A 12523-nucleotide genomic window follows, 5' to 3' on the forward strand; every position below is an offset into this window, starting at 1 on the left:
CCTGTGCATGCCAAGGGCTGAGCAGCTCTGCAGTGGGGTACTTCAGAGGGAGGAGATGGGTGGCAAGGAGATGTGAGATACCTGTGTCAAGCCAAGTCTGCCAGGTCCCAGGCTAGCACCCTCAATGTCTGTAAGAACAAATATTTATCTGTTCTAAGAAGCAAATGGTGGATTTGATTCAAAGCCTGTTAAGATCAGTGCAAGAGTTCCCCTAAACCTCAGTGAGATTTGGGTCAGGACACAGAATGACTATTGTCAAGAGCAAATGCTTTTTTCTGATGGCGTTTGCAATATGAGGAAGCAGAACAACACACGTTTTGTTTTCAATTTCCTTTCCTTCCTGACAGCTCAGCCACTACCAGAGTAGATTTAATCTATTGTGCAGAGGAAAGCACGGCACTTTCTTAAATGGTGGGTGCAGATAATTGTTATCAGCACTGGCTTCCCAGCAGCTTGCCTGACGTCATTGGTGATTCCCAGGCCTCTCCTTGCCTGGGAAATTTAGGATGGGCTTACCCAGTGCCAGCTGCCTGTGAGTCATTTGAGTCATCCTCCACCGTGCAGTCTGTACCTGCACAGCAGCCAAGCAAAGGAGAGTCGAACAGACATCTCAAAATGTGTGAAACTTGCTAAAACTGGAAGTTGTGCTGGTGGCTTTTGGGAGGGCAGGAGCTGCCCTGGCAATTCTTAGGGAACTGTTGCCTTTTGGATGCTCTTTTCTTCCTGCTTTCCTTCAGAGATGAACAAACCACATACTACATCTTTAATTGTTCTGAGTTTCTCCTCCAAGACCTTTTGAGAAAACACGGAACAAAAGGAGAAAAATAAATTAGAATTGCTTATGTTCCCAGGGAGCTGTCAGCTGAGCTGGAAGCACTGGAGCAGGGGTGATGTGGGGCAGTGGGAAGGTTTCCTTGGCACGGAAATGCCTGAACAGCAGGAATATGAACTTTTCACCCATTGTTCTGAGCGTCACATTCTGTAGCAGGTGCCCTGTTTGGGATGGAGGATTATTCATGTATGTGTGTGTAACAGTTTGATCAGCTGGTAGGGGAGCAGGATTTGGGGAGCTGTGGGCTGTTGGGGTATCCAGGACCATACCTGACCTGACTGGATGAGTCTGTGTCATCCAACCCTGGAAAATCCTTTCTCTGGATGATGCTAAGAGGAAAGGTCTTGAAATCCAAGGTGCTGTCAGCTCAAGAAAGAAATGGCAAGAGCTTTTAGAGGCAAGAAAAAGACTGGAAATGCAGCAGTGGCCCTCTGCTGCAGTCAGGTGAGAAGTGGGAAGGGGCAGAGGGGAATTCTGCAGGGAAGAGTTTTTCAAATGGTGAGGCAGACATGTCAGCGGTCCAGTAGGGAGAAAAGAGCTGAACTTCTCCTCCTGACTAATCATTGCTTAGAAAAGCAGCAAGCTGCCTGTATTGACATAAAATCTCAGTTAGAAATTGAACATGCTCTCATTTAAGGTATGTGGGATGGGAAGGGATACCCCCAAGACTGAGGTTAGAGAGAGAGGGAGGCAGTTTTGGCAGCTCTTTCCTCAAAAGAACATGTTGCATCTGTTCTGAACTCAGTACACAGCTGAAAAGAAATAAATAAAAAGGGAAGGTGGTGTTGCAGCAACTTCCAAATGCCAAAATTCACATTTTACAGGCGGTGAGAATCATGTGTGGATAGCTCATTGTACTCTCAGTTGCATGAGCTGTTGGGGGCTTTTTTTCCAGTATATTTTAGAGTATAAGGAGGTGCTTGACTTGTGCAGAATTCAAGTGATGGAGGTTAAAATGTACAAGAGCCTCAAAAGAGTCTCATGTCTGTTAGCAAACACAGGCTATGCTCGTAGGTGGAGTGGACAACTCGTCCGAGCACGGAAGAGAGGACTGGGAAGAATTTTGTGCAGATCTTTAATGTATCCCTACGCTCTTCTGTAGAACCAAAACCACCCAATATTGAAGGGGACATCAGCCAGCAAACTCAGAGCAGAGTTGCAGTCCTGTAGAGAGAGAGAAAAGTGCCCTAAAAGTATATTTCCATACAAACCTACAGTTGGCACAATTCCTGGGAAATAACACAAGGAAATCTGCCCATCTGTAGCTGCAGAGGCGTCGTGGGTTTGGTGGAACAAGTGTTTGTGTTTAAGGGCTGGGGGGAGATGAGCACAGCTCAAAGGCGTGCGGCTCCAGCCCTTCAAAAAAACCATACTTGGCGTTGGAGCATGTGGCTTTTTTTCTTCCAAAGTCTCTTTGGTGGCTGCCTCCCAAGGTAATTAGCACAAGGGGAAAATTGCTTACAAAGTGGAAATTGCTGGTTCAAGCCCACGGCTACGGCTGGTGCGTTCGCGCCGTATGTTGGAGGTGTGGAATCCGTGGCTCGTGGGCTCGTGCGTCAGGGTGGAAATAGCCTGCCCTGGATTTGCACGCTATAGTTAGGAACGTGCCTGTGCTCACTTCTTAAACTGAGCTGCCTCCTTCTGATGTGATAACAAGCAATTTCAGGGACAGGAATGTGAGCCAGCAGGGTAGGTGGAGCAAGTGGCTTGTCCTTATTTTTCAGAGATCGCTCAGCATTGGCTTTTTGTGACACACATGACTGGACAGGGCATGGGTTCAAGATGCCAGGGAATCTCAGAAAAACGGGAAGCTGGACAAGACAAACGCAGGTCTGAACCAATGTGGTTAATCAAGCGTTCTCCGTTTATTCAAGATAAGGTGGTAGTTTATATAAGCTTCTACATAGTTTACAAAAACAAAGACACTCTGATTGGCAAGCTAACATTGTTTACCTTTTCCTTAAAATGGCCTACACCTTACACTATAAAACCTATACTAATTCACACCCAGACAACCCAGTGGTCCCCATCACACCTTAAGATTATTTCTATCTGCGCCACAAGCTCTGAATTTCTAACTGCGTCAGAGGCTTGAAGGCCCACAAGGCCCAAATCTGAGGCCTAGACTGGAGTAGCTCAAATCTCATAACTCATGTCCTCTTTCTCTCAAAGATGCTGCAACAGGTTCATACTTTTTTGTTTCTTTGTTTCATTTTTGCAGAAAGTGGCAGAAAAATTGACTATTGAGCTTCTTTTTTCAGACTTCTCCTAACTCAGCCTGAATCTCTAATCTCTCACAATGCATGTCCAACTACCTGTAAAACCTTTGCAGAAGGAGACAAATCTTCTGTGAGGATTAAGCAATATGTCTATCTTAAAAGATGCTGGTTTATAGAAATAACCAGCATGAAGATGAGCATTTTGGAAGAGGGTGGAGACAGCACTAGGTGCAGGGAAATATATTAAATCAATGTGTGTGTGTGTTTTCATAGGCTTTCATCTTGCTTGCATGCACTGATGTGATTCTGCACGCGGTTTGTGCGTAGGGTGTGTGTAAATATTAGGAGACAGGGCATCGGAGTGATTGCAGCTCAAGTAGGAAAACACTGCTACAACAATGCCACTGCGTTCAAAATCCTCTGTGAGTGTTCACTGCTTTGGTTAAATATGCAGAGACTGATGGAGATTGCCAGTGGATTAGCTCTCGTGTGGCTGGTGCCAGGGCTTGATTAGCATAAGCAAATTTCTTCTCCAGCTTCCCATCAGTAAGGAGAGAAATGCAGCAAGAGGTGCCTCTACTGCCTGGGAGGAAAACTGGAGTGGGAACAGTTTGTTCCCAGTGTTAACTGGTGTGACCAAATAAATCCCAAGACTTCTGTAGTGAGCACATCCCCACACTTTACCTTGCAGAGCTTACAAATTGGCTGCTTTAATTTTTGTTTTGCTTGCAAACACGGTTTTGAGGATTGTAGAGCTTTTCTCGTGGTATGACTTGTTTTTCTGCCATCTTTTAGGTGATCCTGTTTCAGCAGATGGATAAAGGAGGAACCTGAAAGCCAATATGCATAGAGCTCTGGGTTGGGTTTTTGGTTGATTCAGGGTTATATTTTGGGGTTTTTTGGGTTTTTTTTTTTGGGGGGGGGGTGTTTGTTTTGTTTGCCTTGGGTTTTCCTTATTTCTGTGCTCATCAGAATGAGGGCACAGACCAGCTCATGAATGTGTTTTGAGCTGCTGCAAGTGCACCTAGTCATTATGGAAAATCTGGGGCTGGATGTTGAGCTTGTGGTCCTAATGCAAAAACCCAATCTCCTTCTGTGCCACTCCACAAACATTCTGTGTGTGCATCGGGATCCCCTGGGACTGTCAGTTGTTGATATAACATTGATCCTTCCACATGTAGCCTTGATAGTGCTGAAGACAGGGATTTGCTGATAAAACAAACCGAAGGCTTGGTAATAATTGAAAATGCAGGGTGGTTCACCAGGCAAAATGCCTGCTTATAGAAAACAGATTTCATCTCTAAGTCAGCAGACATTTCTTTAGAGAAATCCCAAATTCTGATGGAAATCAATATTTAAAGGGACCCTGATAGTCTGGGGAGAAGCCTCCATGTAAGATAATTTCAAGTCCAAGCAACCCCTTTAGGGATAAACATCTGAATGTTAAATACAGGCTAGAACAAAAGCTGTACTGGAGTAGTGAAATAGTCTTTTCCAGCAGGCAGGGAAAAGGCCACTGCCATGAGCTCTCCCGTGCCTTGGAAGAATCGTATTAGAAGTTTGTAATATCTGCAGCATGGGTGCATGGTTTTATTGCTTCTTGTAAGTAAGTACATGAAACTCCCCAACCAGCTTTAGCTACAGTTACTAAGTTTTATTAAACACGGGGGTAAATAAGTCACTCAGCAGTATTTGCATACAGTGGTGAGTAGCTTGTTTTAAAAACCCAAAAATTCATGAAGCAAGAGTGGCTTTTACAGGCTACTGAAACTGATTTGGTATATTGACAGAAAGGCTTGATCAGAGAAGAGGGGAGGATGGGAGATGTCCAAGGCTGCCTGATTTCAAACTCTGTAATAATTTCTTTCACTGGCTGAAAGAATTAAACCCCTGTATGGCTTTCCCATCACAAATGGTTACATGGAAATGGGAGAAATCAGATTCAATCCCATGCTCTTGCTTTGCAAGCTTTCTGGAGCTGCTCTGTTGCCCCAAAAGCAGCTGCAAGTCTGTCAGTGAGAAATAGAATGCCTGGGGACAGTGCTGTTGGATCTTTCTCCAAGTGTTGTGTTGCACACACAGATGCAGGCAGTGAGCTGTAACAGTGGAATCAATGAGAAGAGCTCAGAACTAAAACTCACTTTGTTCTAACACATTTGGTGTTCCTGATAACTAAAGCACTGCATAGTATTTGTGCATCTTGCAGTATACCACAAGGAGGGACTAGCTTTTGTTAAAAGATAGGAAGGTAACGAGATGCAGTGAGTGGTCCATGTGAAGGGAATGGCTGAGCAGGGATTTCAGCCTCTCACTGCCTTGGTACTGCCAGGGCATCTGTGCCTGTCTCTGCCATCACTTGAGCAATTCTAAATAGGTGTCTGAGGGGTCTGCTGGTGTTGAGCTCCTGAAGGCAAGACTAATAAATAATGTGTGTGCTACTGTACAGATGGGATGAACCCCCAGCCTCTTCACTCCTCCCCACCTCATGCCAGTACAGGGCTGGAGCTGCTTTGATCCCCATCAGAACAAAGACTAAACATTAAAGTGAATTGTCCCAAAGTTGTTTCTCATTAATTGACAGCTGCAGGCACTTGGAAACATCTGTCCAGCCTGTTTGAACATTCCCTTGGCTTCAGTGGGTGCCCTGAGGAGGCAGAACAAATCCAAACACGCTGCCGGGCCAGCACCAGCTCTTCACCTCTCCTCCAGCCGCAGCCGTAAGGGAGCAGGAGGTGGTGATGGGCAGCTGGTTGTGTAGCCAGGGAGCCGAGTGGCAGGAAAAATGATGCCTTTCCATGGTAAATGAGCAAAGCTGGGAATGAGAGACCCAGGGCTGAGCAGGAGTGCAGGCATCGCTCCACTCCTGGGGGCATGGGCAGCTCATGGGCATGCTGTCTGCCAGAGAGCATGGGCAGGGCTGGGTGACTCCAGCAGGTTTTGCTGTACCAATAAGCCATCTGGGTAGGAAACAGCCTCCCTCTACCTTTACTCTACCCTTACTGTGCACTTTTGAGGTTACATCAAGTGATAGAAGTCAGAGAAGGCCCACTGAAGTGGGGAGCTTTGCCCACCAGGTGTGAGCATGGAACCTTTATCCCTTTATCCCCTTGAGAGCCACTCCCTGGTGTGCAGGAGGATGCAGCATCCCCAGTCTGCACCAGGATGCCTTTGGTTCCCACAGACTGTGCTGGGTTGGTGTCCCTTTAAAGGCAGGTCACAGAGCCCTGAATTAGGATATTCCAGTAATCCCTTTACACTGGCCTGCCCGGCCCTCCACGCAGCGGGAAATGTGGGACAAGCAGGGTTTTGAGATTATCTCGTGCTTTGCAAAGCCAGTTCCCTTTGTGCTTTTAGAAAGAGCTTGCTCCTGCCCAGGCAGGGGCTGAGGGCGATGTTCCTGGCCAGATGCTGTCCTATGACCACGGCAGCGCTCCCAGGACCATGGCAGCTGGGGTCTGTGCTGTGCCCTCCCCTACAAACCCCAAAACCTGTGGTTTGTGATGGTCACTGCACCACCCAGTTGCTGACAGAAATCACATTTAGCTCCTTGACCCCTTCCTCCTCAGGGATGTAGTTACGTGCTGCAAGGACAATGTTCTGCAGCAATTTCCCTCACCTTCCAAACTGATCAGCTTTTTGCCCACCAAAGCTGTCCCTTGGGATGGCACAAGGGGGGAGGAGGTATTTCTCTGACCACGTGCTTTGCTGAAGGTGTGCTGCTTCTTAGGAGCACAGTGAGTAATCTTCCACACTTTAATTTCATGGAAATGCCAAGGCAGGAGCAACCCGGCTGCAGGGTACCCAGCAAATACCAGTGACAACCCCATGGCTAAATGAAGCAGTGTCCTCTGCTCCACCAGGGTTTGCCCATGGTGGGAAGTGCTGTGTGAGTCGCTGGTGATGGTTCCTGCTCTGATAGCCAGCCCTGCTGTGGGAGATGCTGCTTTTCCTTCTCCTGTCTCACCTACCCAGCTCACCTTCACCTGGCATATGCTGGCAGCTCTCCAAAATAAATTTCCTCATGTCTTCAGCCCCTGGTGAGGCTGAGGCTTTGAAGTGAAATGACTTGGTGTTCTTTAGCTGCCCATGTGTTCTTTTCCTCAGTGAACTGTGCCCGAGGTGCCACTTGCTGCACCTTGGTGAGGCTGGCACACCTTGCAGTGTCTCCCTCGATGCCTTATTTCCATCCAGGAGGGCTTCTCCTGGGAGTTACTGTCCCCAGTTAATTCATTACAGGGATTGAGGTGATGCTTCACCTGTTTTACCCTGTGAACAGCACAGGTTTGCTCATGTTTCAGGATCCTGTTGCTACTGGAAAGCAATTTGAAACACCAAGGGACAGCTCTTTATTACTGAAATACTGACAGCTTTTATCCCTCTTTGCAATTTGGTTTCTGTGTACTTTGTGTGACTCAGAGCATCTCTGTGCCACCATCCCTCCACAGATGTGGTGCCTGCTGCTGCTCCTTCCCTTTGCTCTAATGGAAAACTGCATTATCAGTCTTGGGCCTTACTAGTGATAAAGTCTCATCACAAAATGTCAGATCTAATACTGGCCTCTGTCTCAATCCTTTCCTCAGCTCTGGGAAAATGTTATTTGACAGGAGAAAGTAGGATTTGGCAAATTGTTCCGTTTGAAAAGATGAGGAGGAAAACATTTCTGATTTCTCAGTGCAGCCTGCTTTACTGCTTTTTTTTTTTTTTTTTTTTTTTTCTGCCTTTTTGGGAGGCAGGAAGACTTACGAAGGGAGTAGATCTGTTTGTTCCTGGTGTCAGTGTCCTCTGGCTCCATCAAATCAGACTGATCTAAAAGTTAGAGGGAAACATGGGAAAAAACCAAGCAAGTGGTATTAAAGCTAACCATAAATTTAGCACATTTTAATTCTTAGCAGCAGCCCCAGCACTGGGAAAAGAGCTTTTGCAAGACCTCCTTTTGTACTAAACAGCAGCTTTGTTGTTGTATGGTGAGGTGGGTGATGTGGAAAGTGTTCTCCTAATAGCAGGGGTGCTAGCAGTTGTGCAGGATTTCTCAGAAGAGGAAGGATGTCTTAAGCTAATTCAAACTTGCCTAATTTCCCCTTGTGTCCTCAATTCTGCATAGATGTTCAACCACAGGCTCTATCCCAATTGCCTAATTAGCCTGGCTTTTGTGCCCAGCAGCATGCTCCATCAATCCTTGAGCATGGTCCTGCTCTGTACAGACCCTGGACTATCCAGTGTGATAGTCCATGCCTTGGGTTTTTCCACAATCTGCTTGATTTGTGAATTAAAGTGTAAAATACTGTTACTGCAACCGTAGGATTTTGTTGGAGTCTCAAAAAAAGATGAAAAGGGCACGGGGTGAACCAGTTGTTTTCTTCTTGATTTTAGAACAAACTGCAGAAAAAGTGAAAACAAAATTAACATAGGTTTTTAAAGCTAGCCTAGAGGCGAGCAATAATTTAGTAGCTGTTGTAAGATGTTAGAGAGGTGTTTCAGTGGATGCTCTATCCCACATTGCCCTCTAGTGAGGACATGGCAGAGCAATTCCTGCCTTCCTGCAGCCACCAGGATTTGAAATGAGGTGCTTCAATAACTGAGGACAGGGCTTGTTTCTGGCATAGTGGTTTTGAGATGCAACAGTGTGAGGAGGGGCAGTGTTCATCTGTCACCTGTGCCTGCACTGGCTACAGATTTCTCGTTGTTTGCCTTTTTCTGAGATAATTCTCTCTGCAATCTCCTGATGCTGCTGGATCACCAGCCACAGGTCCCTGCTTTTGGAAAAGAGGAACATATTTCCTGTTTGCTTTTGGTGAAGGATCTTTTTCCATGTTCTTTGTTTTGGGCTTTGCTCCATGAAACAAACACCAGTTCTGTGGTTTTGCTGTACACACATGGTCAGACAACTCCGTGGTTTGGAGATCAGCACAGGACGAATTTCCATCCCTCCTCAAACCAACACTGATGCATCCAAAGGTGCTGCCTAGAAGGTAGAACTGGCTGGCCCTTGTCCTTCTGCCTGAGTAGCTCCATTTGTCATTGCTCCAGCTGATACGGGGCCCGGCGTGTCCATATGTGCTTGACCATATTTACATAGAAATTCGTAATTAATGTTCAGTTTTCAGAAGTATTTGAATACTGTCTCATTCATCACAGGAGTAGCCATGGCAATCTCTGCTACTGCTGTCTCCTTCAACTCTGTGCCTGAAAACGTAACAGTTACAGAACAGTTTGTCCTAAAAGCTGTGATTTTTGGCACGCAGACAGGGAAGGGGCTCAGCCTGAGTGTGTGTATGGCAGATGTGTGGGTGCTGGCAGTGCCACCCTGTGACATTCGCCTTCTCTGGACAGAGAGACAGAATTCTGTTGCTCAGGAGAAGCACAGAGAGAAAAAGAGAAAACAATCTTTATCTCTGCTCCTTTGTTTTCCCATGTGGAATGTGGTGTGGGGATTGTTTACCTGCAGTGATGGCTGGGTTGGATTCTGGTGAAGTTGTTTGGGGTCAGGATCCAGCTGTGGCTCGGGCTCTCAGCAGAGAGTCACGAGTTTGAGTTAGATAGGTAAGAAGCAAGTATGTAGAATAGGATAGTCTACCTTTAAATTGTATATTAATGTAATACAGTATAGTTTTATGCTATCCTTCAGCATTCTGATCTGGAGTTAGACATCATCATTTCTTCCCTGAGCTGGAGGCTCCACATTTTTTACTCTAGCACCCTCCATGGGGCTGTAGGATCCGGGGAGCACCATCGTGTTCCAGGAGCAAGGATGAGCAGCACTGTCACCCAGCCTGCTCCACGTGGCACTTGGGGGCTGAATGACAAACACTGATGCCATCTAGTGCCCACAAAAAATGTGACTTGGATATTCTTTTAGAAACTATAACTGCGAGTGGGGTTGGCTTTGGGGCTGGGAGGGAGGGGAGATGGGGCTGAGGTGTGCTGGGAAAATAAATCTCTTTTTTTCTGCTCTCCCAGCCTGTCTCTTCCCTCACTTCACATCCCTTGAAATGCTTCTGCAGGTGTCCAGGGATCTCCCCTGTGAGGCTTTATAGATGCCCAAAGGAGCAAGGCACAGGCTTCCTAAGCAGCTCTGTTGCTCCAGGAGCACAAACTCCCCTATGTACTGCTGGATCATGGAGCACAAACCCAGCCCAGGACAAGGTGACGGCAGGAGGGGAGATCCTGGTCCTCCTGTGACATGGGACAGCACGGGCAGAGACCCTGGGGATTAATTTAAGCTGGCAGCACGGGCTGAGGCACGGTGGCATTGCTGCAGCTTTGAGCTTGGCAGAGACTGGGCAGGGGCTGGCAGCTCCTGGCACTTCTTTTCCTCCCACCACCTCCCTTGTCCCTCGTGCTGCCCTAGGTGAGAGCCTCGAAGGCTTTAACACGCTGGGTTTCTGTGTGAGCAGCTGGCTGGGGGCACCTCTGCTTTGTCCCTGGTTATTAATCCAGCCAGGCCCCAGTGCCAGCAACCTGGAGGAATTATTTCACACCCTGCATTATAAAAATGAAGGAGAAGTTGCTTCTGACCATACAAGTTTATTCTGCTTGGCTAAGCTGTTGTTGGGAGGTGTGGTTTGCATTGCCTGGGGATGGGGGTCTGGGAATTTTTTTTTTGCAGCTCTGATAATTTCTCCAGCTCCTGAGAAATGCACAGAGAGGGAGCTTGGGAATTAAAAAGTTTCCAGATAAGGAACTTGAGGGCTGAGATAGCTGTGATGTAATGCATTATAAATGCACTGAGATGCCAGGCAACACCCCCAGAGAGATTAGGAGAGTGAGCAAAGCACCCAGATGCAAATAAGGTCCTTGGTGGGCCATTTCTGAAGTGCAGTGGCACCAAGACACGTGTCTGCTGAGGTGTCCCTCTCACCAGGCACATGGTCCATCAGCAAGGTCCATTCCTTCCTCCAGAGGGAACAAGCAGCTCTTGCTCTGCTGCACACTGCTCAGTCTGTCCCTGCTCCCTTCAGAAAGCCATTTACAAGGGTCCTGGGGGGACTTTTTGTTGTTTCTCCCAAATGTTGCTGTTATCCCAAATGTGAAAGTACCTAATATGTTCTTATTGTCTAATTTACAAATGTTTTGTGTTATCTTTGCTGCTTCTTTTTCTGATTATACTTGTGTCCCCTGCCTTTCTGCCTTGGGTAATTGAGAGCTGGCGCTGTGCCTGTAGCATTCCTGTTTCAGGGCCAAAATGGGAGTGAAAATAAATGCTTCTAAATACTGTATTGAAACAAATAAGTAATTTACTCATAATAGCTCTTCTCCTGGCATTACACTGGCAATTCCATCCAGGTTTTGCAGAAAGAACAAGCAGTTGTGAGAGGCTGGAAGATCCACACAGCATGAATATTTGTCATGTGTGTCTGATGGGGAGAAGGGCTTCACAGATGTGGAAAAGTGCTCCTACTTCTGTAAAGGGACTTTATCCAGCAGTCTGTGACAACACTTGTTTCATAGATTTGTTGTCCCTAATGTTTGAAAATTCTGTCTACCAGGATTTGAGCTGGAGGTGGCAAAGACAGAGTTGCCTGTGAGGAGAAGGCAGGGCTGCTTTACCTTGTGCTGTTGAGTAAGACATCTTTTAGAGCAGCCAGCCGACCAAAACACAGCATATGTCCACACTGTCTCCTCAGCTCCATAGAAATCCTTCAGCATTATCACACCTCCATCTGTTCATTTTCCTGAAGAGATATGGAAAAGCAAAACACATTTAGGGTGTTCTTTTGCTTGGAGCATTCGACACAGAGACTGTCCCTATGTGTTTGGCATCTCTGAGGTAATAACATCTTACAGCAGACAAGCAGAACAACCTGCAATGAATAATCAGAGCCTGGCACTAATCTTCTCTTTTCTCTTTCCTTATAGGGATCCTGTTTACGATGCTGGTATTTGGGCCAGCCTGTGGATTTATCTTGGGCTCCTTCTGTACCAAAATCTATGTGGATGCTGTCTTCATTGACACAAGTAAGGAGAACTGGGTTTGGTGTCACATCAAATATGCTAAGTTTTTATCATAAGGACAAAAATGCAGATGCTCACAAGCAGGAAACTCATTCTGTCTTCAGTGCCTCTTGCATGTATGGGTGTCACTTTTGGAAGGGTTTTAAGACTGGGATTCAAAAAGTTTCAGCTCTGTTCTGTTAAGTAACAGATTTTTAATGGTTAAAATTTGTTCCTTTCTGTGTTTTCTACTATGACATAAGTTTCATCCCAGCTCTTAAAGGACAGCTTGAAATAGCACTGTGGCATTGTCATGCCAGGGGAGCTGTGTCCAGAGCACGGGGTGAAATCTGGAGAGCTGCCACCCCAGGGTGTGGGGGAACCAGCCAGGTCCTGATGGAGGCACACCAGTAAAATCCATGCCCAGCCCCTTCTGCCCATGGCCCTGCTTGGATGGGCAGCATCAGTCCCACAGCATTATTGCTTCTCTCCAAACCATTAAATAATCATTGCTCACCTTGACTTCACTCGGGTTAAAGCA

General features: G+C 46.6%; 1 protein-coding gene across 1 annotated transcript in view; it reads left to right on the plus strand.

Moving 5' to 3' along the window:
• Positions 1-12523, plus strand: part of SLCO3A1 (solute carrier organic anion transporter family member 3A1) — a 137734-nt gene that overhangs the window by 89051 nt on the left and 36160 nt on the right. Inside the window, exon 3 of the mRNA XM_030281055.4 lies at positions 11908-12006. Coding sequence (XP_030136915.2) covers positions 11908-12006 — 99 coding nt within the window. The remainder of the gene's footprint in view (positions 1-11907; positions 12007-12523) is intronic.

The sequence above is a fragment of the Taeniopygia guttata genome, chromosome 10 (assembly GCF_048771995.1).
Source record: "Taeniopygia guttata chromosome 10, bTaeGut7.mat, whole genome shotgun sequence".
Lineage (NCBI taxonomy): Eukaryota > Metazoa > Chordata > Aves > Passeriformes > Estrildidae > Taeniopygia > Taeniopygia guttata.